We start from the raw sequence: 27,230 nt of genomic DNA on the forward strand, positions 1-27,230 counted from the left end.
GCTCTCCCGCTCAGCGGAGCGGACTGTACCAACACAGCCCCAAACAGAGGGGGGGCAGCGCTCTGTCCTTAAAGATTCACCGTGTTTTAGCGCGCTCGGATTATTTGTAGATCTGCACTTTAGTCATGAGTCATTCCTACGATCTACAAATCACAGAGGCTGAGAGTTTTAAGAGATTATTATTTGAAGATCAGCGAATGAACAGACAATATGTTTATATGAAGCATTATCTATCTATCTATCTATCTATCTATCTATCTATCTATTTAAAGCTGTTTTTATGTCCAATAATGTTGTAGAGGAACACAAGAGAATACAAAATCAATACCTACAAAACACAATTGTTTATTTTGATACATACGCTAATGCGCCGTCTGGTGGCCAAAAGCACGAACAGCAGCTATTATATTTACTATGTACTTGCAGAATAATAATAGCCTAACAGCCAAATACTTGGTTTGAAAACATGTTATTTATGTTATTTATTGTAAAAACAATATATATAACACAAAATATGCTCTTTGTTTTTTAATTAGCATATAGGGATATATATTTAAACGTTTTAATCCAATTTTAAACGCTCTCTGTTTCCTCGCCGTAGGTCCGCTGCTGCACCCTATTCTCCAGCAGAGGGCGCTAAGAGTTTAAATCTCGACGCAATCACGTGATAAGACGGTTTCGTCTTTAAATGTTGTTTTCTAGATTTTTTTAGTGATAATTAATTATTTAATTTATTAGTAATTAGCAGATCTGCCAAATATTGTGATTTCTTTGGTTTTTAACGCGCCGATTTATTAAAACGTCCTAAAACCTTACTGCAGACACAGGAGATTAACGGCTGCAGTTCGTTCTTTTGACCACAAGGCGGCAACAATGATATGCTCTCCGCTCTGTTCTCCATCAGAAGATGCTGACCGTTTACGCGGCGCCGCTGTTTTCACGGTGTTTTTAGAAATACTGTGAAAACACACAGAGACAAATAACAGACACATTTAATGGCACAGAGATGCACATTCGATCAAATACAAGTCTCAAAATACGTTTCCGTGTTTTAAAAATACACTTTGTTTGATGAATAAATCATAATGTCGAATTAGCGCCGCCCTGTGGCCAAAAGACCGAACAGCAGATATTAATCCTCTGTGTGCTTGTAGAAGCTGCAGTGTTGGCAAAAGCAGTAAATCTGTGGCTTCATAAAATGTTATTTCTCATGTCGACGAAAATGATAACATTAAACTTGCAGTAAAAATCGAAATCGTATCAAATTAGAGACCGTCTATCGCGTTCACTCCGTGCAGCGCCGCTGCTGCTGCATGCAGTTCTCCAGCAGAGGGCGCTGATGGACTAAAACGCTCCACAACCACGCAGTGATGAGACCGTTTCGTCTCCATGGTGATACTGTTTATTTTTAACATGGTGAGGTAAACACACATTAATGCTTCATTTAATTTCATTTAATCTTTACTATTCTAACAAAAATAACACGTAAAAGCGCTGATATATCAGCTGTGTCCTGCGTCAGAACTCAGCAGAATAAGAGCTGCAGTTCAACGATTCGACCACCGGACGGCGCTGTTCGTCGCTGCAGAGCGCGAATTACAGGAGCATTGAAAACAAATTACAAAGCAGATTTTTATATTTCGCATTTTTACAGACTGATTTTAACACAAAAAACAAATTACACAGAGATTCATGAACAAAAATACATTCTGTCTTCTGGAAATAAACATTTTAAACAGAGACTTTTTATTTCTTTACAAAGAACATTTCATTGATGTTATGGTGACATTAAAAGTGAAATATTAACATCTATTAATGTTCAGTTCAGCTACTCCATCTGATTAACAGTAAAATCTTACTGAATTTAATGCTATTTACTGTATTTGCATTAATAGATGCTTATAAACCGCCACAGTAGTATCAGATGTGCTGCTCTGAACCAAATGAGCTTGTACCGCATGCTGTTTCTCTCATATCTGAAAACATTCTTAACTGTAATTTTTGTCCCAGTTGAAAGGGTCCGTTGCCTTTTCACAATGAATGGACCAACAGAATGGCCACTACGGTCCAAACATAATTAAAACCTCACAGAATGTAAAGCACAGCTGGAGGGTTAATGTTTATCAGGATCCACTATATTTAAAACTGTCAGCAGCTCATTGAGCCTTAATGAAATTCAACATCCTTAAAAACAAATTAGAACAAACTCACAGACACAACAAGACCATTAAATCTGATGTGTTAGTCTGTTTTACTGAGCATCATTTCAGACAGAATTCAACACAAAGACCTAAAGTAAAATCGCTCACCTGTGGGCCTGATTAATTCGGACGCTGGTTACTTCACTCGGAAACAGAAGCACTTGTGCTGCGTTTGACCGAAGTATCTCACTTCTGACCAGGAAAACCAAAGAAAACGCAGCTTAACTGGGAATTCCTTCTTGGAAAGTTGGGATGGTGTTCTCTACTCCGAGCTCAGGATATGACATCGACTCATCGCAGCTGCTCACATCGTCAACAGTGATGCGTGATAAGGAACCACTTCTCTACATTAAACAAGGTTTGCTTTGAATCAGTCAATATACAGACGCAGTCGTGGGTAAATCTAACACTGACCATCAGGCCTGAAACCTACTTCACATGAACGCAAACAACAGCCAGCACACTGCAAACGCTCTGTCCTTCTGTACAAACTCACAGTGGTGATTAAAACACTCACTGAAGGGGGCGCTAGAGGATAAATCAGAGAGGATCTACTGCTACTCCAACAGCCTCAACAGCTAAATGTGGACAGTAGAGGAGAGTGAGCTGCTTCACCTCTTGGCTGGAATGGAAATAATGTTATGTTAGGCATCTTTGCATGAGGCTCAATTGCTTGTCTGCTGTGGTAGTTAAGAAAACACAGTCGGAACAAGACCACTTGGCCAGGCTTGGCTTTTGTTATAGCGCCCCCTGCTGTAACGCTCCGTATGCAGCTCGCACTTGCGATGCATTATGAACTGCATCGTGACACATTTTGAATACAACCATGTGCAAAACCCCGAAGTGTGCGTTCGCGTCCTTACGTGAAGTATGTCTCGGGCGTAAAGGTCACTGTTTTGAGGACGTAAATGTGTCATGCATATTGAAGTTAGGACTCATACCGCTAATGCTAGCTGGCTAGCTTGTCACTAACAATACTCACTTTTCCATGTTTTTTCCCACTTTGAGGTTTGAACGCACGGACGCTGAAAATAGCGTAATTCCCACTTCTGAGCCAAGTTGAATACATTACCTCCCGTGTGTCCCCTTCGCAGTGTCCTCCACACTTCAGGAACTCGAGTTCAGGGTGGAGACTTTCTGATCTAAATCTAATTCTTCTTATTCGAGGCTGCAGGAAGTGGAGATTCGAGACTCAGGGTGCTGTAGCAGTGTTTATTTGGGACAAAATGAATTGAGAACCCACTTCTACACATTGGAAATCAGCATGGACGGCGTTTATTACCCACAGCTGCTCAGCATCGACCATATCAGCTCTGACTGATTGATCAGGAGTCTTCTGAATGTAAGTTCTTCGCTGTAGTAGAAACCTGCGTGTTTCATTTGTTCACAAACTTTTACAACACAATTCCAAGATGATTATCGCATTATAAATGCTTATTTAAACCAAAATGCAACTCAAAACCAGACATGAAAAGAAACGTCACTGTTATTTAGCTCTGCGCTGAACACACTTCAACACTTTGCTGCTCTTTCCTGCTCTTCATCTGGCTCACCGTCCTCCTCCTCTTGATCAGAATACGTGTTAAAGTCTTTTTGTAGGCCAAAGGTCTCTGTTGATGTCATGGCAACAACACCTTTATTGGCCCACATGTTAAAGTCACAGTGTCTGCTGCAGTGAAGGTCATAGCTGGGGTCATACACCTCCTCCTTAACCTTTAAGAGACGCTCTTCTCTTCCACTTTGTATTCTCTCTCTCCACTTATCCTCCCCTTCCGATCCCTCTCTCTTCATCCACTTCTTCATCACTCCCTCATGCTTCTCCGAGCCCTCCTTCATGCTGAGGTTGCAGCAGCTAATTGAGGTTCTGGGCATTTTGAGAACATCATGGTTGATGTGTTGGATCTTATTTATGCATGTCTTACTAAAATAAATCTCATGGTCATCTCCTTCATGGCTTGGCCTTCTACTGCAGTGTCCACTGTGGCTAATGAAGGTGTGGCATTTGTTACCATTGAGTCCATTGGGAGGTTGTACTGGCATTCGTGAGGACTGTTGACTGGTCATTAGGCCATTTACGAGATACATGTTCATATCACTCCCTTCACCAGTGTCTTGTTCGTCATTATCATTATCATCCTTATCATCATCATCCTTGTATTCATAGAGTTCCTGATCATTCAACATCTCCCTTTTGATCTTCACCGGCATGCTGGACTTGCGCGATTTCTTCTTGGGCACTGTGTCATTCATGCTATTTACCCTGTTCTGATTGGCTGTAAGCTGAACCATAGCTCCACCCTCCTGTCTCGGTGTATTATTAGCATCACACAAGGATGTATGTTGTTTTAGAGGTTGATTGATCATTGATGTGCCATTGTTGGTCTTGGCAACAACAGAACTACTTGATGCAGGGGAGCTCCTAGACGACAGCACAGTGCTGTAGAATGGTAGCACTGGTTGGACTGCCTTTATGGAGGGGAACGTGAGTGGAGCATGTGTGGTCTCCAGGATGGATGAAGACAGCGCAGGGACACCCAGAGGAGACACGTCCAGAGGAGGTTTGACTCTGCTGGGCAGAACTGTGGCGCAGGGCTGGGCTGGATGCTGCTGGTTCTGGGGGGAGTTTGTGTTGCGCAGTGCTGCAGTGTGTAGCCGCGGGTTGGGGTTAGCGCTGTGCCTGTTACGGCTGCGCAGCGAGCTGAACACCATGTTGCAGCCCTCGATGGTGCAGCGGTGTTTAATCTTCAGGTGGACGGCGTTGTAGTGGATCTTCAGGGTTCCCTTGTCATAAAAGGTTTTTCCACATGCGCTGCAGCTCACGCGGCCTTTACGCATCGTCATGCCAAGACCACGATCCCTCATGCCAGAGGAAGTGGAGGAAGATGAAGAGCAGGTGCCTGAAGTATCTTCTTTCACTAACACCGCCTGTTGGTCTACATCACTAATGTGCTGCACTTTATTTGAAGGCTTTGCTAGCCCTGAAACACTGTGGTCAGTTTCACTTTCAAGATGCATCTTCTCATCTGTAGTGCTAGCACCTGTAATGGGCAGTTTACTGCCTCTGAAAGGAGCCACTGATTCGCTGTCTGTTCCATGGCTCTGTTTGGTCTGCTGTAGTCTACAGGCTACATCAGAGGCCTCCTGGAGAAGTGTGGACGAAGGGATTAGCGGAGATGATGCAGACTGACTGCTGTACTGAAAAGGCAGAAGAAAAGCTAGGTTACCTCCCGGGAGGTTTTCAAAGTGGTGCAGGCTGGGTGGTGTTTCACCTCTAGCTCTGTCACTCTGGAGGCCACGATGGTGGCTGCTGCTCTCGATGAACAGCCGGATGTCCGAGTCAGTCTTTGGTGTTCTGGAGACTGTTGCCAGGCGATCCTGCTGTTGCTGGACAGCCATGAGCTCTACAATGGATTTAGTCTCACCAAATCTCAAGAACTGCTGCAGGGTCACAACCTCGTCCTCAGGGGTCATCACCACCCAGCGATCGAGAACCTTCCCCATGGAGTCCTGCACAAAAACATACACACAAGCAGGAAAACAGTGGAGAAAAAGATCAGCAGTGGACAAAAGCAGGATCGTTCTTGTGGTGTTCCACAGGGAACTATACTTTGGCCACTCTCAATGTGTACTTTAGGTTAGTGTTCACCATATAAAACCCAGAGAATTACATTTTAGCAGACATTGAAACTGTTTAAACATCTACGACACCACGACTCAATACAGAGGCCAGACAACCTCATAGAAAGTTTGACTGAGCCACCGGACATGGGTACCAACTTGTATCTTGAAATGTTTTTGAACATAATCATTTGTTAAGTATCTTAGAGGACAATAAAAAAGAATTAAAAACTATTTAATCATTTGAGCAATGATAGAATTGCAGAATTCATAGAAAAAACTCCAGAATGAAATAAATATTTTAATACAAAAACTAAAGTCATAAGTGCTGCTGAAACTGTGTCATACTAAAAAAGAAAGCACTATGAACTGGACTAAACAATCATAACCTAAACCGTCAAGGCTAAAGGAGCTGAAACAATAAGCGATCATATTCATGTTATTATTTGTATTAATTCATTTATATATTGGCATGTAGGTATGTTGATTCTAAGTGTGTTTTATGTTATTATGTATTATTCTGTTGCTCTGAATGTATGTAATTGTGGTGATCTCGTTCTCTGCCTTGTTTCTGCTACCCATACTCTCCCCTGGGGTTTGGATCAGCTCCTGGTTTGTCTGAATGGGAATTGGATGGTATAATGAGAACTGGCTCAGTAAACTCTCTGGGGCCTCATGTCCTACAGGTTTGTGCTCACAGCCTACACATAACTCACTACCTGGCTCGTTTGATTGCCGGGGAGCGGGTGCGGTTGGAAGGAAATGTGGGGACATGGAGGCCGCAGTGCAAGAGCCAAAAACGAGTGATCCGAGTCCATCCTGTGTGATGGTGAGCTTAGTGATAAACCTGATTCTGACTAAAATATGGCTTTGGTCCAGATATGGCTACTAAAAACACTAGACTGCAGTTTTTTTTCTTTTAATAATGAAACTTAAATAAACATAAAACTAAAGGAAAGAAATTGTGGTAATTTGTAATTTAGGACTTAAAAGGGGACACTGATTTTTCAAAATTCCTGCATATTTAACTGGTTGAGATGTAAGCAGAGTTGTTCAGAGTGGTTTGGTGTGAAACGTTCTGTTCTAGAGAAACTTACAGTCAGAATTGTTCACAGTGGTGGTGATAGGAACCAGACGTCCACCTCTAAAAGCTCCCTCACAGAAAGTTACTGCATGAAATGGTTGAGATTACACTGCCTGATGACTGAGACACTGTTTTAGGATAGTTTTGTGAAGATTTTGGCCTTAAACTCCATTCATGGTGGAGGGATACATGCAGGGTGTTATGAAGCAATATAGTCCCCAAAGACAACTTATTATTTCACTATTTTCCATCATCAACATTCCATATAAACTCGTGTAGGTTCACTGGTGGTTCTGGATAGTAAATAAAATGTCTATATTTGTGTTGTAGTCACAGCGACCCCTGGTTCCTATCACCACCACTGTAAAGACATCTGAACCATTTCACACCAAACCACTCTGAGTCACTCTGCTCACAGCTCAAACACCGATGAAGAAATTTTAAAAAATCAGTGGAAGCTCAGAGGGTGGGTTTTATCACAGAGCCAATGTTCTATATAGACCCCCCCCCCATCCTATTGATCATACATTATCACACATTCTTGTTTTCTGTTTCAACATTGTGTAGTTCTTCCTCTTCTATGTTTAATTATTCTATTAAATATTCAAACCAAAGCTGAACCTTTATGAAAACAGCACAAAGCTACTGTATAGATCAGCTTCCTTGTATTCAAAAATTCATATTTGAGCTCTTCTATGTTGAGTTATTTTGATGTGTTGGATGAACGAGTCTGAAGTGCTCCTGTGCCTCTTCTTTAAAGCACCCACATCATGGAAAACTGAATTTTCTCTCTTTTGTGAAACAAAACACGTTTTTAATCTCCCCATACAGATTTTAAATGCACAGAGACTTTTATTATAGAAAATAAACTAGGACAAATATTACAAACGACTGAGAGAAAAAAATAATGGCTAGGCCTAATATAAAAGATTAATGAATTAAAATGTTGTAGCTATCACTGTGCCAGATTAAAATGATTTGCTAAACTAATTTACAAAGTATAACTAAAGAAAGGAAGAAAGGGCAAATCAGAAAATTGGACTGTGAGTGGAATACATATATATATATAAATACATGTAAATGTATATAGATATATCAAGTCAAATCAAGTCAAGGCTTATTTATATAGCATTTTTACAACAGGCGTTTTACGACAAAAAATGAACCCATTGAACCCAAAAATCAATTGCACCCAAATTTAAATGCTGCAACTTTTGAATCTTTGAATAAGGATGACTCTCCCTCTGTATGTGTGGCCTGTCATGCTGATGATGAGCACTATGAGCATATGGACATTATGGCACAGCAGCAGCCTTGTCTGTCATACACTGTGACTCGTGTCACAAGAACTTAAAAAAAAGCTTAAAACACTTTTAAAAGCAGATGTGCACTGTGCAGCTGCAGATCAGTGACTCTGTGTGTGTGTGTGTGTGTGTGTGTGTGAACCTCTGAAGCACCAGCTGGCCTAAAAGAATAGAATTTTGCAAATACTATCACAGCTTTTTCCCCAAAATTTTCTTTCACCTGTCCCCTCCCACCCATCCAGCTAGGAAAACCTCTTTTCTGCTGCTTGTATCTGTGATCTCATTCTTTCGGTCATCACCCAAAGCTCCTGACCACAGGTGACCGTTGGGATGTAGTCCGACTGGTAAACAGAGAGCTTTGCCTTATGGCTCAGCCGCCTCCTCACGACTACTGTCCAGTACAGGGACTGCATTACTGCTTTTTCCAGGCTAGGACCATGGACTCAGACTTGGAGGTGCTGATCCACATACCAGCTGTTTTACACTCAGCTTCAAACCGCTCCACTGAGCGCTGGAGGCATCCATGTGACGGAGCCAAAAGGACAACATCATCCGCAAAAAGCAGAGACGCCACCTTCTGGCCTCCACACATAATGCCCTCTTGCATTATTATAAAAGTAACTCTGTTCTGATTTCATTAACGTTACACAGTGCTGGGCAGCGTTGACAAAAATCTATATCATGATATTTTACAGTAATTAATGATGCACTGATGTTGTTTTGACTGAAAATTGTGGGCCAAAGCCAGCAAACATTTCTGCAGATGCAGATACATAAACATTGGGGTTGAAAATATAAATATAACATATTTTAGTAGGGTTACAAGTGGAGTAAAATAATACAAAACAAAAAGTTTGTGTTTTTTATATCTGGTTCTGATTTAGGCCAGAACTGCAGTTCTTTCCTCAATCCTAGTTTTTGCACAGCAGCCATAAAATACAGTTTTGCTCTGTTCTGAATGTTACTCAGTTGAACGCTGCACGTTTTTCCCTCAGAACCTCGATGGACTATGCTTTGACGGAAATGTGCATGATTACAAACCAGAAACAAACCTGATTGTTGTCTTCATAGATGTGAGCAAGATCTCTAAAAGTGTTGTTATTGTGTTTACATACTGTGTGTTGTGCAGGAATGTTTGATATGAAGAAAGCTGCAGTTGTCTATTTTATCTCCCATTCTTTCTCCAATACATCTCTCACAACATTTCACACACAGAGAGACAACAGAGTCCTAGTTCATCTGATAACATGTTAATTCAATAATATATCAATTAAAAATATAGGGCTGCATAAAAATGCTATAACTTGGCTAGTTTGTATTGTTTTCCATGTAGTAGAATGTGATGTGCCAGGCTTTTAATGGGTTTAAGTTATAGTAATGTGCAGTCGTGTGTGGAGCTTTGTAGGTTTTGGCTTAGAGTGATTCAGTAATGAATCACTACTGAGTTACTGACCGACCTCTGTAGTTTAAACTCATATCCTTACAAACGTATGTGTATATGTAAATACCTGCAGTATGTATCCTCGGATGTAGTCGCGCAGCGTCCAGCCGAGCGTGTGCAGGATGGTGATGACCTGTGTGTGCGTGAGGACGCTGAAGAGGCGGTCCAGCAGGATCTTCATGCGTACGGGCAGGGCCTGAGTGCCGTACAGCAGCAGAGTGCTGATATCAAACACCACCGAGCACTGAACTATCTCCACCTGCCCTGAGCACGGCACCGCACCCGCACTAAGCTTACTCACCGCTATACACACACACACACACACACACACACACACACACACACACACACACACATATACATAAATACACACATACAACCGTGAATACAGCTCCACAGAGTCACATATACACACACCCAACACACACATTCACGCAGAAAGAAGAGCACAGGAGCCCATCTGTTAGTGACAGATATACCAGCATTAGATGACAAACTAACATCAGAGTGTCTAACGGTGAGCTCAGACCCCAGATGGTACTCTCTCTCTCTCTCTCTCCCCTTTCAAAACAGGTCTAATATGTATATACATATTGTGTTTATATTATATATTATACATATGTTTGTTGATTTTCTAAGTAAAAATAAGTGAACACATGTACCATCTATACATTTTAATACACAATTACTGTTATTTCCTGAACTTAACATATTGGGGAAAAAAGTTATAGCATATTTTATTTTTGAGTTTTTATTGCAATTTGTTAAATAAATAAATGGAACTTCTGCACTAAAATGAGCAGAAAATGCCATTGTTAAGTGTGTTTACTGTAGACAATATGTTAACTATTTTCACTTCAACAAAACATTCAAATTATTGCATATGTGACTGTATATGTAAATATCTGTATGCAATAATAATAAACCTGATATGTTTTATATAAGCGTAAGTAGTGATATGTAGTAATAATTTTCGAACCCCAAACCTGATCTCACCTTTAATCTCAGGAAAAGGAAATAGTTTTACTCTTTTAGTTTAAAAAAATGACAGATTGTTAAAAGCATTTCACAAAGTCAGAAGCTGTTTAAAGCTGCACGGTGTAAGTTTTGGGGATTTGGAGACATCTCTGGTGGAAATATGTAATTGCATGAGTTGTGCTTCGGACCCCTTCCCCGAGTGGGTGAATCTGATGATTGAAAGAGAATTCAAAGAGAACTCAGTGTAAACTCGGTGAAGGACGTGTCTTCTGAGGATGTGAGTGAATTATCTACTATTGTACAACAAAAAACGTGGTGTGAGGAACTCCTGACCCGACACCTCCGACTTATAAGTGATTGTTTCAGGCTGACTCACCGTGGGCGACCCACCCGTGCTTGCAGCGGTCACATGACCTGAGGTTGACTCTGCCAGGCTGGAAGCACTCACAGGTGCATTTAGACTGCGTACAGCCGATCACCTGAGAGAGGAAGAGGAGGAGGAGGATGAAGAACTAATATGGCACTCAAACACACATAGAACTGCTTAATATGTTTTCGAAAGAAGGATTTAATGAATGACTTTCAGGAGTGTTTTAATCATCAGCACTTTCCCTGAACACACATCCACACACACACACACACACGCACACACACACACACACACACACACGCACGCACGCACACACACACACACACACTCACTCACTCACTCACTCACTCACTCACTCACACACACACACACACACACACACACACACACACACGCACACATCCACACACACACACACACGCGCACACACACACACACCACACACACACGCACACACACACACACACACACACACACGCACACATCCACACACACACACACGCACACACACATATACACACACACACACGCACACACACACACACACGCACACACACACACACACATCCACACACACACACACACGCGCACACACACACACACACACACACACGCACACACACACACACACACACACACACGCACACATCCACACACACACACACGCACACACACATATACACACACACACACGCACACACACACACACACGCACACACACACACACACATCCACACACACACACACGCACACACACACACACACACACACACACACACGCACACACACACACACACATCCACACACACACACACGCACACACACACATACACACACACACACGCACACACACACACACGCACACACACACACACACACACACACACATCCACACACACACACACACACACACACGCACACACACACACACACGCGCACACACACACGCACACACACACACACACACACACGCACACACACACACACACTCACTCACTCACACACACACACACACACACAAACAAAAAACTGGTCTCAGCAGCAGCTGCAGAGCCCCCTCGTCACTGCAGCGTGATAGAGGGATATAACATGGATAATGAGCTCTAATTAAGAACACATATGCAGCCTCTTACTTCCATATTTATCACCTAATCGTTTAAGCAGAGCATTCAGCCAATCAGGTTCAGTCATTCATTCATTCATTCATTCATTCTGCACACAGAAAAACTGTATCATTCAGGTACAGACAACTTAAATGTACCCTCAAAGGTACACTCTTACAAATTATGGTTCTTTAAGGTTCTTTAGTAAAGAAAATGGCTCTATATAGAACCGTGAACACTCAAAGAACCCTTTGCCTGATTAAAACCCTTTGCATGATGAAAGTGTTCTTCAGACTGATGGAGAATGTGCTGAATATGGTTCTATATGAACCTTTCTGAAAATGGTTCTATATGGCACCAAAAAGGGATCTGCTATTGTTATAGTGTCCTTTTTGGTGCTATACAGAACCCTTTTCAACTTGGTTCTGTATAAAACCATCTGCAGCACATTCTCCATCTGTCTGAAGAACCATTTCACCATGCAAAGAACGCTTCAGCCAAAGGGTTTGTTGAGTGTTCATGATTTATATTTTCTTTACTAAAGAACCCTTGAAGAACCATCTTTTTTTAAGTGTGCAACAAAATGATCTTAAAGTTTAATTGTGAGCTTAAATAACGTGAAGTTTTAAGATAGGTCTGGAGTGCAGCCTGCATGTGTGGTGTCAATAGAACTTAATGTAACTTCACTGTAATATACAGTATACAGTATACAGAACAACTATGTTCTCTAACTGAAGGTACTGAAGGTGTTCCCTCAAGGTTTCCACCCCACAGTTTAGCTCCTTCATTTCTGAGAGTGAGGCTCAGTCTCGTCTGTATCTCTCTGAAAGTGAGTAGTGAAAGTAAAGGTAAGTCCTCCGTACCTCGTCCACGTTCTCTCTGGACACGTTCTGTGATTCGCGCTTCAGGTCAGACTGCACAAACAGCAGGACATGCAAAACACATTGGAAACATGATTATGAAATAAATAATATACTTTAATTACTTTAATGAATGAATCAATTCACCAGTGAAACCATTTTATATGTGTTCATATTGATCAAAGACCCTTTTTTGATGGAAAAAGTCTGTGGAATAACATAAAGACAGGATTACTGAGTGATATTGATGGATATAATTGTATTATTGTTTCTGCTGTTCTAACAGTTAAACTAAATATTATGGTAAAAATCCCAGATTTCTTACTGCATGATTGGAAAAATAGGGCAGTTTTTAATAAACCCTTTAATCTGCCAGGGCCTCATGCTTAAAATAACATAACCAATATATCACCGCCGTCTGAAGAAAACCTCATATCTCCATTTTTGTCAGTTTTTGACATAATTTGAAAATGCATGTTGCCTTTTACATTGTGTGTAAATTTCATGAAGAATAGAGCAAAAGAAACGGCCCAAAATGACTTGGAAAAAATTCTGGTTTCATTGACTTACATTAAAAGTAAAGTAGGTTTTTTCCTTCTCCTGTAAAGTTACCATTTTAGAGATACGATATGTTCTCACTCAAGTTAAAGCCTCGTAACTTTTTTCATTTGTAAACACCACCTCTACATTTTTATGAACATTTTATGACAGGTGAACCAACAGAAACAATCCAAAATTAGCAGAAGTAAAATCTCTTATATTAAAGTTAAGAGCATTTGCCTTCTCCTATGAAGTTGCCCTTTCTGAGCTAGGTTTTGTCATAACAGTGATACTGGTTTCATTGTAGTTACTGAACAACTCATATTTGTAAATAAAAAGCCTTAAAATAAAAATCTTAATTCATAGAATAAAGAGTAAATTTTATTCATTAACACATAAATGAAACTCCGTCATTTAGTCAAAGCCTGAAGCTTAAATGTAATTCCACTTTTTAGCAAATTTGCCAAAATATTCTAATCTAATAATTCACCAAAATATGCAATCTGCCTAAAATTATGAACAACAAAATGTCAAAACAATAAAATGAACAAAAACACCAGAAAATGAGCAATTATTAGCTGACTTCTATAGTGAATATAATGAATGTGATAACAACATAGGTAAATAAATTATTTAAAAAACTTTTAATTTAATGAAAAAATATATATTTGTAGTCATATATTCACTATATCTGAAAGTATTACTCAATGATACTATAAACACCGAGAAAGTACAGATTGTCTATGTTTCACTAGATGGATGTGTGTGTGTGTGTGTGTGTGTGTGTGTGTGTGTGTGTGTGAAGCAGTACCTCCTGACTGAGTGTGTGGGCGGTGTGTGTCCATGCGCCCACGTCCCGTCCAGGGTCTGGGTCTCTGGTGCTGAACAACATGAGTATCCGGCTGCCTGTCTGTCCAGCTCACAGTGCTCTGTCCTGGGCTTCAGACTGAACTTCACGCCCCACCGATTCTCCACCACAGTCAATCCTGCCTGTGTGGGGGTCCGGATCAGGAAGACCCCGCGTGGATATGAGTTTCCACCTTCACTATCTGCTCTCCTTCTAAATCAAATCACTCCGCCCACTTAACGATAGGGCCAGTGAGGGAGGGTGTGATTGGGCAAGGTTTGATCCCCCTTTATAGGAGGTGGAGTTTGAGTAAGCAGGAAAGTGGGGATGAGAGACATCGAGGAACAGAAGGAGAGAGAGATCGCACACCTCAAGAGGAAAAAGAGAAGGAAAAACTATAGGGGGATGATACAGAATGTCACAGGCCTCAAAAATATCATACAAACTGATGATGGAAAATGTATTAGACATGAAATATATTTATTACCCTAAAAATATCTCAATAATATTCAGGGTTTAGTTGTGAAAGTATGTTTATCTGAGCTTTGGTGACCTGAGTCCTCACTGTGGCGACATTTTAGAAATAGGTCCTCAGTAGTGTCACTGAGATATGGGAAATCTAAAGTGATAGTTTGGCCAAAAATCTAATTTACACAAAAATTACCCCCCCCTACCCCAGATGTAGGTAAAGACACAGACATGATTTGTGTAAAAGTTTTTCCTCTCTATTTTAGAGCTGGTGCAACGAGACTAACATTGCTAACAAACTATAGAAGTCAACAGTCACCCAAATTATCCCGTAAACTGCCAAATCTTCTCTCGACCCGCTCAAACTGTTTACAGGTCTTCATTAAGGTGGTGCAGACTTGTAGATGTAGGTTAGAGCACAGTATGACTCACAGTGAGCTATAAAAATGGACAAAAACTCACTGTGTAGCTTCACAGTTCAGTTTTAAACCATATTTACATAATCACATTTACAGCATTTAACAGGTGCTCATGTCTAAACTAAAGAAAGAACATTTGGACACTAAATATGTCTTGGCTGAACAACTACAGTGACTGAAAATGAAAAACTTTTTAAAACAGTGATTTTTTGCTGCATTCTTTTAAAGCAATTTGCATATCATCCAATTATATCATTACTCCAAATATAGTTCATCAGCCAATACAAGTTTACTTCTTTAGGTTTGGCCCTGGAGCTACGAGGTTAATGTAGCTAACAAGTAATGAAACCCACTAATTAGCATCTTGCTAACTGTAAGGCTAAATCCTCACCCACTAGCTTCAAACCATTTCAAGTAATCTCTAATAGACTTGATTATGTGGTTTCTGACACACTATTATCTATAAATATGGACTAAAGTTTAGACTTAAATGGCTTCTACCACTGTTTTAGCTGTGCTAATGCACTTTAGTCCATGTTTATAGATAACAGAGTGTCATACAGTGTCAGAAACCACATAATCGAGTCTATTCAGTGATCCAGTGTGAAGGCTGTGCTTAGTTTTGGGGGCTCAATGGTTTCCTCATTGGTGGAGTTGTGTTGTTGCTAGTTTTGGGGATTTGGGACCTCAGTACAGTTATTTTTACCCAGAATCCCTTGGGGATAGTGTGGCATCCTTCACTCCGGCCACACACCTGTCACCCTGTGCCACTGTGCAGCGACCCTCGGGGACTCTCAAGTGAGTGTGTGTGTGTGTAGTGTAGCGTGTCTTGTCATTACACCACTGGCACGACCATCACAGTCATCAGATTTTAAAATATTACCACGTAACCACGCCTCTGTCCACCGGGAGGGTACGGTGACAGCAAATGACCTATAGCACTCCAAACACTTACACCGTGGCCAAACTCAAGCTGCCCCAACACAGACTCACACCAAGTGTTGTTAAACTAAATGCATGCAAAGTTTCTAAAGTCCACAAAAAGGAATTTTGTCCTCACAAGTATAGGAAAACACACCTGTACATACAGAGTGTATTTACAGGGGAATTCCACTAATTTTGTAAAATTTCTGATTACTTCAGTTGTGGAGCTGTAAACAGAGTGATTCAGAGTGGTTTGGTGTGAAATGGTTCAGATTTCTTTACAGTGGTGGTGATAGGAACCAGGGGTCGCCATGACTACATTTTATTTACTATCCAGAACCACCAGTGAACCTACACGAGTCTTCTGAGTTTATATGAATGTTGATGATGGAAAATAGTGGAAAATCTGAAATAATAAGTTTTCTTTGGGAATATTTTGCCTCACAACACCCTGCATGTATCCCTCCACCATGAATGGATTAGAAGAAATGGATTAAAATACATTTTAAGCCAAAGCATTATCTCAAAACTATCATAAACAGTGTCTCAGTCATCAGGCAGTGAATTCATAACCATTTCATGTAGTAACTTTCTGTCAGGGAGCTTTTAGAGGTGGACGTCTGGTTCCTATCACCACCACTCTGAACAGTTCTGACTCTGTAAGTGTCTCTAAAACAGAGCGTTTCACACCAAACCACTCTGAACGACTCTGTTTACATGTTTACCATTTAATTATTCAGAAACTTTGCAAAATTAGTGGAATTCCCCTTTAAATCATTTTAGCTCTTGTGAAGATCCTAAAGAAGCTTCAGAGAGGAAGTGAGGAGAGAAGAAGCAGAGAAGATGAAAACGGGAATCGGAGTAAAAGAGAGAGATTACCTGAGGGTTTTGTTACGAGGAGATGAAGGGGTCCCAGTAGTAAAGCACTCAGGAGGGACAGACAGACAGCTTTGGGCTCTGCCTGTAGGACAACCTGATGGAAAACACCCCAGCGTACTTTAAAATCTGTTCATATCAGCACTTTATCATATGAAGAGAGAGAGAGAGAGAGAGAGAGAGAGAGAGAGAGAGTAGGAGGTAATATAATAAAAAAAGGTGTATTAAGGCCAAAAAAACCTATTTTAAAGCTTATACTGACTGAACATACTGAATGTGTGACAGTGACAGTGACACAAAACAAAACATCTTAAAGATTTAACTTTATAATTAAATAGTTGAGATGTAAACAGAGTCATTCAGAGTGGTTTGGTGTGAAACGCTCTGTTCTAGAGAAACAGTCAAAATTGTTCACAGTGGTGGTGATAGGAACCAGACGTCCACCTCTAAAAGCTCCCTCACAGAAAGTTATTACATGAAATGGTTATGAATTCACTGCCTGATGATTGAGACACTGTTTGTTCATTTAGAGGTGGACGTCTGGTTCCTATCACCACCACTCTGAACAGTTCTGACTCTGTAAGTTTCTCTAGAACAGAGCGTTTCACACCAAACCACTCTGAATGACACTGTTTACATATTAACCATTTAATTATGCAGAAATTCAGAAAAAATGGTGGATTTTCCCCTTTAACAGCACTTTATTATTCTAATTTCATTTTTATTATTTTAATGATTATTCTCTTTTAAAATCTACTGTTTGAATCATGTTTAATTTCTATTCTGCTTTACTTTGTTACTTTCTGAATTATAATTTGAATTATCTTTGTATTCCATCATTTGCAAAGCACTTTGAATGACTGCAGCGCATGAAAGGTGTCATATTGATAAACTTGCCTCGCCTTGTCTTTAAGCCTCTGGGGTCCACAAACTCACCCACCCGTCAAATTGTATGTTTCTGTATCTGTTTCTCTCTCTTTGTGATGATACAGTGCTGAAGTACAGTTCAAATCTTAGGCTCCAGTCCCTCCAGCATGTCCATCCTATGGTCATTCACCCCTCCTCTCTTCCTCTCTTTCCCTCTATTTTTTACTTCTTTTAGTTTTTATTAAAGGTCTCAGTTTCCAGCAGATTTGTGTCAAAAGCAGAAACGTACACTTATTTTGTGGATTCAAATCCAACACAGCATTTTAATTCTGTAACTCTACTTATAAGTTAAGGTGTTAAAATATTAATTCACTCATTAAGATTTAATAACAAAAAAAACAGTGGTGGACTTCTCCTGTGAACTTAGTTACACAAAGGAAACAACAAAAACAAAAGGATTAATTCCACTCTGGATTAAAACAAAAGCAGAGAATGAGAAAGACAGAAATACGTGTTAACAAAAGATGATCAAATATTTAGCTGCTCAGTCAAAGCCCAATGACAAAGATACAGCTTTAATAATTCACACAGCGAGAAGATGATTGCAGACGTGCTGCTGGCGGAGTGCCGCTCGTCCCGCTCTGCTCTAAATCTGTGCTCTGCTCTAAAACTCCTGTCTTTTAATTGAAAGGTTATCAGGTAAATTAAAGAGCCCATATCTTAGATTTCACTGTGTTTAAATGTCCCCACTGAGGTCCACTTATACTGTGTGGCTTTATGTAGCAAAATCACCTACTGCTACTGTGCCTTTAAGACCGATATATGTAAATAAGCTCTGATCTGATTGGCTGCCCCGTATAGTGTCTCACACAAAAAGCAGTCCAGGCTGAAACAGTCCTTATAGCTTTATTGCAAATGGGCGTGGCTAAGCTGCTGTAGGCTGAACAGTTGGCTCTATGTAAATGTGTTGGTTTTTGTGACATCACAGAACAGTGAATTCAAAACAGGCTGTTTTTGCAGCTTTGCTTCCATATATGGGCTATGGGAATGGACAGGGCACAGTATGATTTTTTATTGTTTACATCCAACCTTTTAATGTAAAACAGTGAGTTCAGTTATCCATGATATGGGCCCTTTAAGGCTTGACTGGCCCCTCACTGCACAAACCACTGCACCAGAACAGTAAAAGCTCCACAACCCAATGGAACTGAAATGGGACCAGTTTCCAAAAAGCCCCTTGTAATCATGATCTTCAGTTTAGCTGAATTCAGAAAAGTATTATTGATTGGCTGTTTGTTATTACTGATATTATTGATGATCATCAGTTCAGTGATTTAAACATAAAACAAGCCCTACAAACACCAGATGTACGGAGCCCCATACGTGACATTCTGTATAAATAAAAATAATGCGTAGCTGCGACTTAGTAGACATGATCTCCTTCCCACATCTTACCAAGTCATGGTCACGACTTAATTATCTTATTCCCACGCCTTACTAAGTCATGGCAACTCATTAGGATCTCGTTCCCACGTGTTAATAAGGCGTGGTCATGCATTATTTTTATTTATACGGGATGTCATGTGTATTTTTATCAGATTTGACTATGCAACTGTAATATAAGAGCCAATGTCCAAAGTAAAATGTATATTAATAAAACTTAATTTATAAGATATTAACTGTGTGGTGCTTTTTATTAACTGGGCCAGGTTCAGTTCTAGTGTGTTGTGGAGTATTTATCAGCCTGATGCAGCAGGTTGGGACAGCGGGTGGATCAATGCTGCATTTATGATTCGATAAATACATAAATAATAGGCAATAAATCCATTATTTATAGAAACAAAACACATACGCTTCTTTACACTTTTACTCGTCATTTGGATCACCCGGTGAAAAAGGTGATTTCTTTACAGTGCTGGTGATAGGAACCAGGGTGGATCAGCGGACTTTTCCCTTTAACAGCACTTAATTATTCTTTAATTCTTAATTTGATTTTTAATTTGGTTTTTTTTATTATTTTAATGATTCTTCTCTTTTAACATCTACTGTTTGAATCGTGTTAAATTTCTATTCTGCTTTACGTTTTCTTACTTTCTGAATTATACTTTGAATTAATTTGCATTTCATCATTTGTAGAGCACTTTGACCGCAGTGTATGAAGAGTGCCACATAGATAAATTTGCCTCGCCTCGCCTTTAAACCTGTGGAGTCCACAAACTTGAAAGCATGTCAAATTCAGTGTTTCTACATCTGTTTCTCTCTTTTTTTTGATAATCCAGCATTCAGTCCACGTCAGAGACATGTGTGAAACGGCGTGCAGAGAGTTTACAGCTGCTGAAGCTGCTGCAGCGGTTTAGTAAAGTAGTGATGAAGATAACGGAGCCCACTGATATGTTTGATATGTCATGTTTTATGAAGAGACTTTAAAGGAGAGTTTAAGAAGATATGAACAAATCAAGAAGATGCCCCCCCCCCCAGGACCCCAGAGGGTTAAGTATGGCAGTAAGTCAGTACTGAATGTGTGAATGTGATCATTTCCTCCTCAGAGTCGTTTCTCTGTCAGACTCTTTTCTTCTGCCTGGTTTGTGAAGCCTGTCAGTGTGTCAGTGTCAGAGTAATGGAGCTGAAAGGTGTCAGCAGTTTTCTGCTCTTTAGGATAACGCTATCGTGATGGTTACTGGCATTGCAGCTCAATTTAAACATCATCAAACTGAAAAAAGGGCAATAAGCAACTGGAAATAATGTGGAATGAAAGCACAATAAAAACATAAAGAAAGGTATGAAACAAATAACACTACAGCTTACAGCAGACTTTGTGCTCCTAGTTCTTCTTTTCTTTTTACTTTCTTGCTGTTATCTCTACAAACACGGCTCACTCTGTTAATAATAGTGATATAAAGTGGGCAAACGGATCCATAAAGAGGATTATTAAAGGAGCGGATCCACAGAGACGTCTGAAGTGGAATCCCAGCTCCTCTTAATTACAGCATTATGTGTTTTTTGTTTTTTATTCACAGCACTTTGACACACTTTTATAAGTGCTCCCTCTGAGACTTCCTTTCTTCAGACTCCTTTCATTTACTTTTCCTCTCCATTTGCTGGGCTACTTTCTAACTCATTGACCAAAACAACAGCCCTTAAAAGAGAATTCCACCAATTTTTCAACATTTCTGCAGATTTTAATAGCTAACAAGCCAGTCGTTCAGAGTGGTTTGGTGTGAAACACTCTGTTCTAGAGAAACAGTGGTGGTGATAGGAACCAGACGTCCACCTCTAAAAGCTCCCTCACAGACAGTTATTACATGAAATGGTTATGAATTCACTGCCTGATGACTGAGACACTGTTTTATGATAGTTTTTTTTTGCTCATTTGGATAGTCCACTTGTAAATACTTCATTTACTTTCAAATTACTTTCAACTAAATATCTACTAAACTGACTCTAAACCTGCTTTAATCCTTGCCCTAACCTTAACCTCAGCCCAAAACCTAAACCCAACCCTCACCCTGGTCCAAACCCTAACCCAAACCCCACCACTGTTTAGAATCAACTGAGTTTTAACAGATAGTTTGTTAACAATGTGAACATCTGTAGATGATCTATAGGGAACTATAGTGAACAATCCACATAAAGGGAGATCTATTTCTTTAATATATTCAGAGTGAAGAGGTACAACTGTATACAAAAGTTTGAGCAAATTGCATGTTGTCTACATAGAACTCATTTCTGCACATTTTAATACACATTTACTGTTTCTGTGTTGAATCACTAGAAAAAATGAAACATAAAATGTGGCATGTGGAACAGTACACTATGTATATATATATATATATATATATATATATATATATATATATATACATATGTGTGTGTATATACAGGGAGATTCACTCGAAAGAGGCCCCAAATATTCTGTTGTAACTCCTGTTAGGATGAAGCAATCTGAACCAAAAACATACACTACATGTGCTGTCAGAACAACACCTTGTATCTCTATTTTCAGTTTTTGGCATAATTTGAAAGTGCTTGTTGTCCTTTAAATTGTGTCAAAATTTCATGATGAATAGAACAAAAGATTCAATTATATTCAACTAAATTATGTAGAATATTTTCAAATAAATGGTGGAATTCTCCTTTAATGTAAGTGAATGGGACTGAAACACTGTACATAATATAGGCAAGGTTATATAAAATATCTGTGATAGTAAAATATTGAGATTCAATTAGTGGAATCAGTAAGTGCTGATATTACTCGATCCACTCTGAATCTTAAAAATAAAAAATAAATAAATAAATAAATAAATAAATAAACGGTGCCCAGATCAGCATATTGTCGCATATCTCCTTTAGAAATGCTTTAAAGGAACCCCAAAGGTTCTCAGCGTGAAACAGGGAAAACTGTCCCAAAGGATGACTGAGGATTGGCCTGTGGCTCACACACACACACACACACACACACACACACAGGCTGGAATAACTGCAGTGTGTGTGAGCATGTGTTCGCATGTATGTGTACGTGTGTGTGTGTGTGTGTGTGTACTGGGCACAAAAACACAAATGTAAATCAGGCCCTTGGCAACGGAAGAGCCTGAAACCGACACCCAGAAACAGCAGAATTAATGCTTAATGACCGAGACGTGTGTGTTTTTCCCCGTTAATTAAAACCTGATGGGACGGTCGTTACTAATTGATGAAGGCGATGTCTTGGAGGATGCTGTGCCTTCACGGGAACCCTTAAGTAACTGGGGACAGCATCAAAGCCGGTGCGTGTCCTCGTTAGAGCGCACCGTCTCACGCGCTCGCACGCACAGCTACCTGTGAGCCGCGGCCAGTAGGAGGACTCAGGTGACCCAGCCAAAAACAGAGCCGCCCAGGAGACGGGGAGAGCGAGGGAGAGAGGAGGAGAAAAGCCTACTTCTGTCCTCTTTTTCCACTCCTTCCCTTTGTTGCCACCTTCCTCTGTCCCACATTGTGGATCTGACAGAGCGCGTGTGGTGATCAGGCCCGGTATGGCGGCTCTTTGTGGAGGATCCAACTTGGCACATGGCGGATGTGAAAGGGGACGCGCACATGAAAGAGTTACAGACTTACTGCAGAACTTCTGACTTTGTCCTTTTTTGTCATAATTAAGACTTGAAACTATTTCAGAGGGGAAAAAACTTCCCACTGTGTGTTTGATAAGTGTGTGTGTGATTAAAGGGGGAGAAAATGTGTGAGAGAGAACAAGAGAAGACAGAGAGAACAAGGGAGAACGTAAAAAGTACTTTAAAGAGAAAGTATCTCGTGTTAATGATGACAGCATTCTACAATATTGTGTCACAGGTCAGAATTTTCAGCCAATTTATGGTACAAATTGTTCATTATTCATATTTGCCACAACAACCAACTCCAATCTCAGCTGTGTTCAGTCAGTGAGTCACTCTTTCCCTTTATTCCAGCTTCCATTCTTTTCAGGAGACTCACTTTCAGTTCCTCAAAGAATCTGCAGACACACCTCCAAAGTTCAGTCTTAGAAGCTGGTTGATCATTTTCTGAAGTAATCAAACACATTCAGTGGTGTTGAGGTCTGGACTCTGGGGTGGTCAGTCCATCGTTCAGCTTCTTTGTTTGATGTGTCCGTCTCCTTTTCTCAGTGAGGTTCTTCTTGATCAGCTACACATCCTTTCAGACCCACAGCGCTGAGTCGTCTTCTCACAGTGGAAGGATGGACAGAAACACCTGTGGATGTTCTCAGATCTGAAGCAGCTTGATTTTCTCCTCTCTCTCAAAGATGAAAGCTTTAGGTGCTGTTTATCTGATGGGGGCAGTTTTGGGGTCTACCAGGTCTTTCAGGTGGTTGTTAGGAGCCACATTTACTCTGTAGCTTTTAATCAGTTTTTGAACTCCAGTTTTGGAAATTTCTTCTTCATTATGCAAATGGATTATCTTACATCTCATCTCATTAGAAACATCTCCCGAAAAACGAATAACTTGTCCTTAATGGCTGTTTTGAGTGCAAATTAAACAAAATGAAGGGTCTCTAACTGCTAGTATATAGTACATACTAGTATATCGCTGCTGTCGGAACAAAACCTTGTGTGTTTTTCAGTTTTAACATAATTTGAAGATGACTTTTTTCCTTTACATTGTGTGTAAATTCTGTGATAAATGGACCAAAAGAAATGACCCAAAATGACTTGTAAAAAAGTCTGATTCCATTGAGTTACATTAAAAGAACAGTAGGTTTTTTCCTTCTCCTGTAAAGTTACTATTTTGGAGATACGAGGTTTTGTTCCGACAGCAGTGTTACAGTATAGACTAGTATATGACAGTTAGCTCCAGCCACACTGATTGGTTGAAATGCATTTTATCTGATATAACAACATGCTTTTCCCTATATCGCTATCATTCCACCCACAACAGGCTCTACTTTAACCTGCTGGAACTACTTTCTTTGGTGGAAGAAATTACAAAAATTGAAAACAATGATTTCCAACAACGTTTGTGGCTTCATTACTTTTTTATGTTGTATGTAAAGCTGTTGCATGAAAGCAATAGAACACTCAAGGTGGTGAGTTATGACACTTCATCATGGCTTGGACAATTTACTGTGACCAAATTACAGTCCTTCCACTTCTGTTATCACAGGAATCCTTCTCTCTCTCTCTCTCTCTCTCTCTCTCTCTCTCTCTCTCATACATATACTCACGCAACGCAGACTTTTCCAAACTAACTGTATCATCCTCTTCAATAACTCTAATTAGCTGAGTGGTAGCATATGCTGTTGGGACTGCTGTATGTTCCTGGAGCTCCAGAGCTCAGGCCGAGGCTGCTCTCTCTCTGCCCAGGCACCTGCTCTCGTCTCTGGGATTGTGCTGCCGCCTCTGGCCCCGGCCCAGCTCGGTCCTCCAGCACCATACGGCACCATACTGCACTACTTCGGAGGAACTACGGCTGCCAGCACACTGTTTTACTGCAAGTTAAAGAGAGAGTTTATCAGGGGCAGATCTACAGAGTCGGCCTGCCAGATCTGAGACATTAGAACGTGAACAAACACTTTTACTTTCAATTGTGTGCTTAGAATTAAAGCACACTGAAGGCATAGTGTTACTGACAGACTGTAGCAGGATGCATTACACAGGACTGAGTACTGTATATAACTTTCATAAAAAGTATATGGACCTTCCTTCTGAAATAGTTCAAGCCGTAGTCCCACAGAAAAAAACAATGAAGTATTCAGACCTCAGATATTTACAAAGATTGTGATCTAATCTATATAAACCAAAGGCATTAATAGAGATATTAATAAGCTAAATATGTACAAAATCTTCATTTATGGGGCGTTTTCTATTAGGAGCTGTCTGTCCCAAACACTAACCCCTAAATTTACACTTGTTAATATAATGCTTATAAAATTATATATTTGTTTTTCATCTTTGTTTTATACAGATGTTTTTCATTTCTCTTTAATGTGAAGTTGAAAGGTTTTGACTTGTTATTACATTAAAAACAACTTCAAAAAATGCTGTCTTATGTTTTCATGTCACTACCAAGTTTTAGTCTGTAGGAGGAGCCTTATTTTAGCTACACCACCTGCATTTTAGAGCTGGAAGTGAGGCTGCGTCCCTGTCCCTCATTGCCACATGGTGAGAAGTTAGATCCCATTGTTTTGTGTAAATATGTCCCAAAATCTGAAAATCAGTGTGGAACATTAAGAATTGTAACCACCAAGACACAGTTTTTTGTAATTGTGTAACTTTTTTGTGTTTCAATTAAAAATATGATGATTTTCTGTGTGTACAGCTGTTCACGTGCGAGTCGTGTACTGACTAGTATTTTTGAGTTCTAAAATCATCACTAGCGAAACAGATTGTTTTGGTAGGGACAAAACGAAATGTCCATTCATTTATTTTGATAAAATAAAAAGAATTAAGGTTTAGGATCACTCAAAACAAAAAGATTTAGTAAAGTAAAGTAGTAAAGTAAAGTCCTTTTCCAATATCAGTTAAAGTCCAAAATGTGTTTTCAACTGATAAATTAGCCACACCGGTCAGTCTGCTCTCACTGCCACTGTGGGAGGAAACTGCGCTTCATTAAGCAGACCAGCACTGAAAATATGAAAACGCTGCAATTATACAGTGTGAGTTGACGGTCGTGTTTCACGGAGGGGCCCTGAAAGCTTAAGTGCTGTAGGGTGTTTAGGGGGATGTGAGTGGAGGACATAATGACTTTGAGCATTGAGAGCGTAAGACACTGCGTCTCTCTCTGATGTGCTATGACAGGGAGATACAGGCATGTTTGGTGGAGAAGCAGAGCTGATCCTTCTACGCTCAGGCATTTCTTTCTTTAAAGTCTCACAGTGGCTCAGATTAAACTCAGACTGGAATATTGAGACATGCAGCCACACACACACTGAGAGTGCCAGAGGTGACCATTCAGTCAGGGACGGTCTTCAGAGGCTCCCCTAACTTTAATAACATAATGTAATAGAATACAAATAAATACTTAAATACCTCCTAAAAAGTGAGATTAAACAATAGTTCAAATTCATACTTAGGTGAACTATCAGCAATGCAAATTTCCTTCCTTTTGTCTGCAGAATAAACAAAATTAGCCTTAGTTAATGATTCATGTACTGTTACTCTATTCTGTCTACACTGTAACACTTTTGTGTAGCTGAAGACAAATTTGAATCAAGATTTCTTCTCTTTTTTCTTTAAGCCAATCAAAGCTGTGATGCAGAAACAGAAGTATTTCAACACACATAAAAGGGTAAAACATCCCACTTGAACGGCAGCAACAAAATCAACATATATGCTAAGAACATGTATCCTAAGAATAGATAACATTTCTTGTTTTATTTCATTTATTTAGTCATCTGTACATATTCAATAGCTATTTGTTCATCTAATGCATCCAGTGGCCTCAGTTCTGCTGGTTCTTCCGCAAACTGTTCCCACAAAGTTGGAAGTGTACAATTCTCCAAAATGTCTTGGTGCTGAAGCATTAAGATTTCCCTTCACTGGTACTAAGGGTTCTAGACCAACCCCTGAAAAACAGCCCCATAGCAACATCCCTCCTCCACCAATTTTACAGCTGGCACAGTGCAGTCAGGCAGGTAAGGTTCTCCTGGCATTCGCCAAACCCAGACTCGTCCATCAGACTGACAGATAGAGAAGCTGATTCATCACTACACAGAATACGTTTCACTGCTCCAGAGTCCATCTGACTCTTGGCATTGTGCATTTTGATCTTGGGCTTGTGTGCAGCTGCTCAGCCATGGCAACCCATTTCATGAAGTTCCTAAAGTGCTTTTGCTGATGTTGCTTCTAGAGGCAGTTTGGAGCTCTT

General features: G+C 40.1%; 1 protein-coding gene across 1 annotated transcript; it reads right to left on the minus strand.

Annotated features, from left to right (window-relative positions):
- Positions 1–3,713: 3,713 nt before the first annotated feature.
- On the minus strand, positions 3,714–24,797 carry LOC118822927 (zinc finger protein basonuclin-2-like). The gene is made up of 6 exons (XM_036592256.1): positions 24,732–24,797; positions 22,696–22,935; positions 12,963–13,013; positions 11,003–11,138; positions 9,716–9,951; positions 3,714–5,708 (listed from the first exon to the last, which is right to left on the minus strand). Exons 1-6 carry the CDS (start codon positions 24,795–24,797, stop codon positions 3,714–3,716), a joined length of 2,724 nt encoding a protein of 907 aa, XP_036448149.1.
- Positions 24,798–27,230: the final 2,433 nt, after the last annotated feature.

Source organism: Colossoma macropomum, unplaced genomic scaffold (genome assembly GCF_904425465.1).
Source record: "Colossoma macropomum unplaced genomic scaffold, Colossoma_macropomum, whole genome shotgun sequence".
In the NCBI taxonomy this organism is placed as follows: domain Eukaryota; kingdom Metazoa; phylum Chordata; class Actinopteri; order Characiformes; family Serrasalmidae; genus Colossoma; species Colossoma macropomum.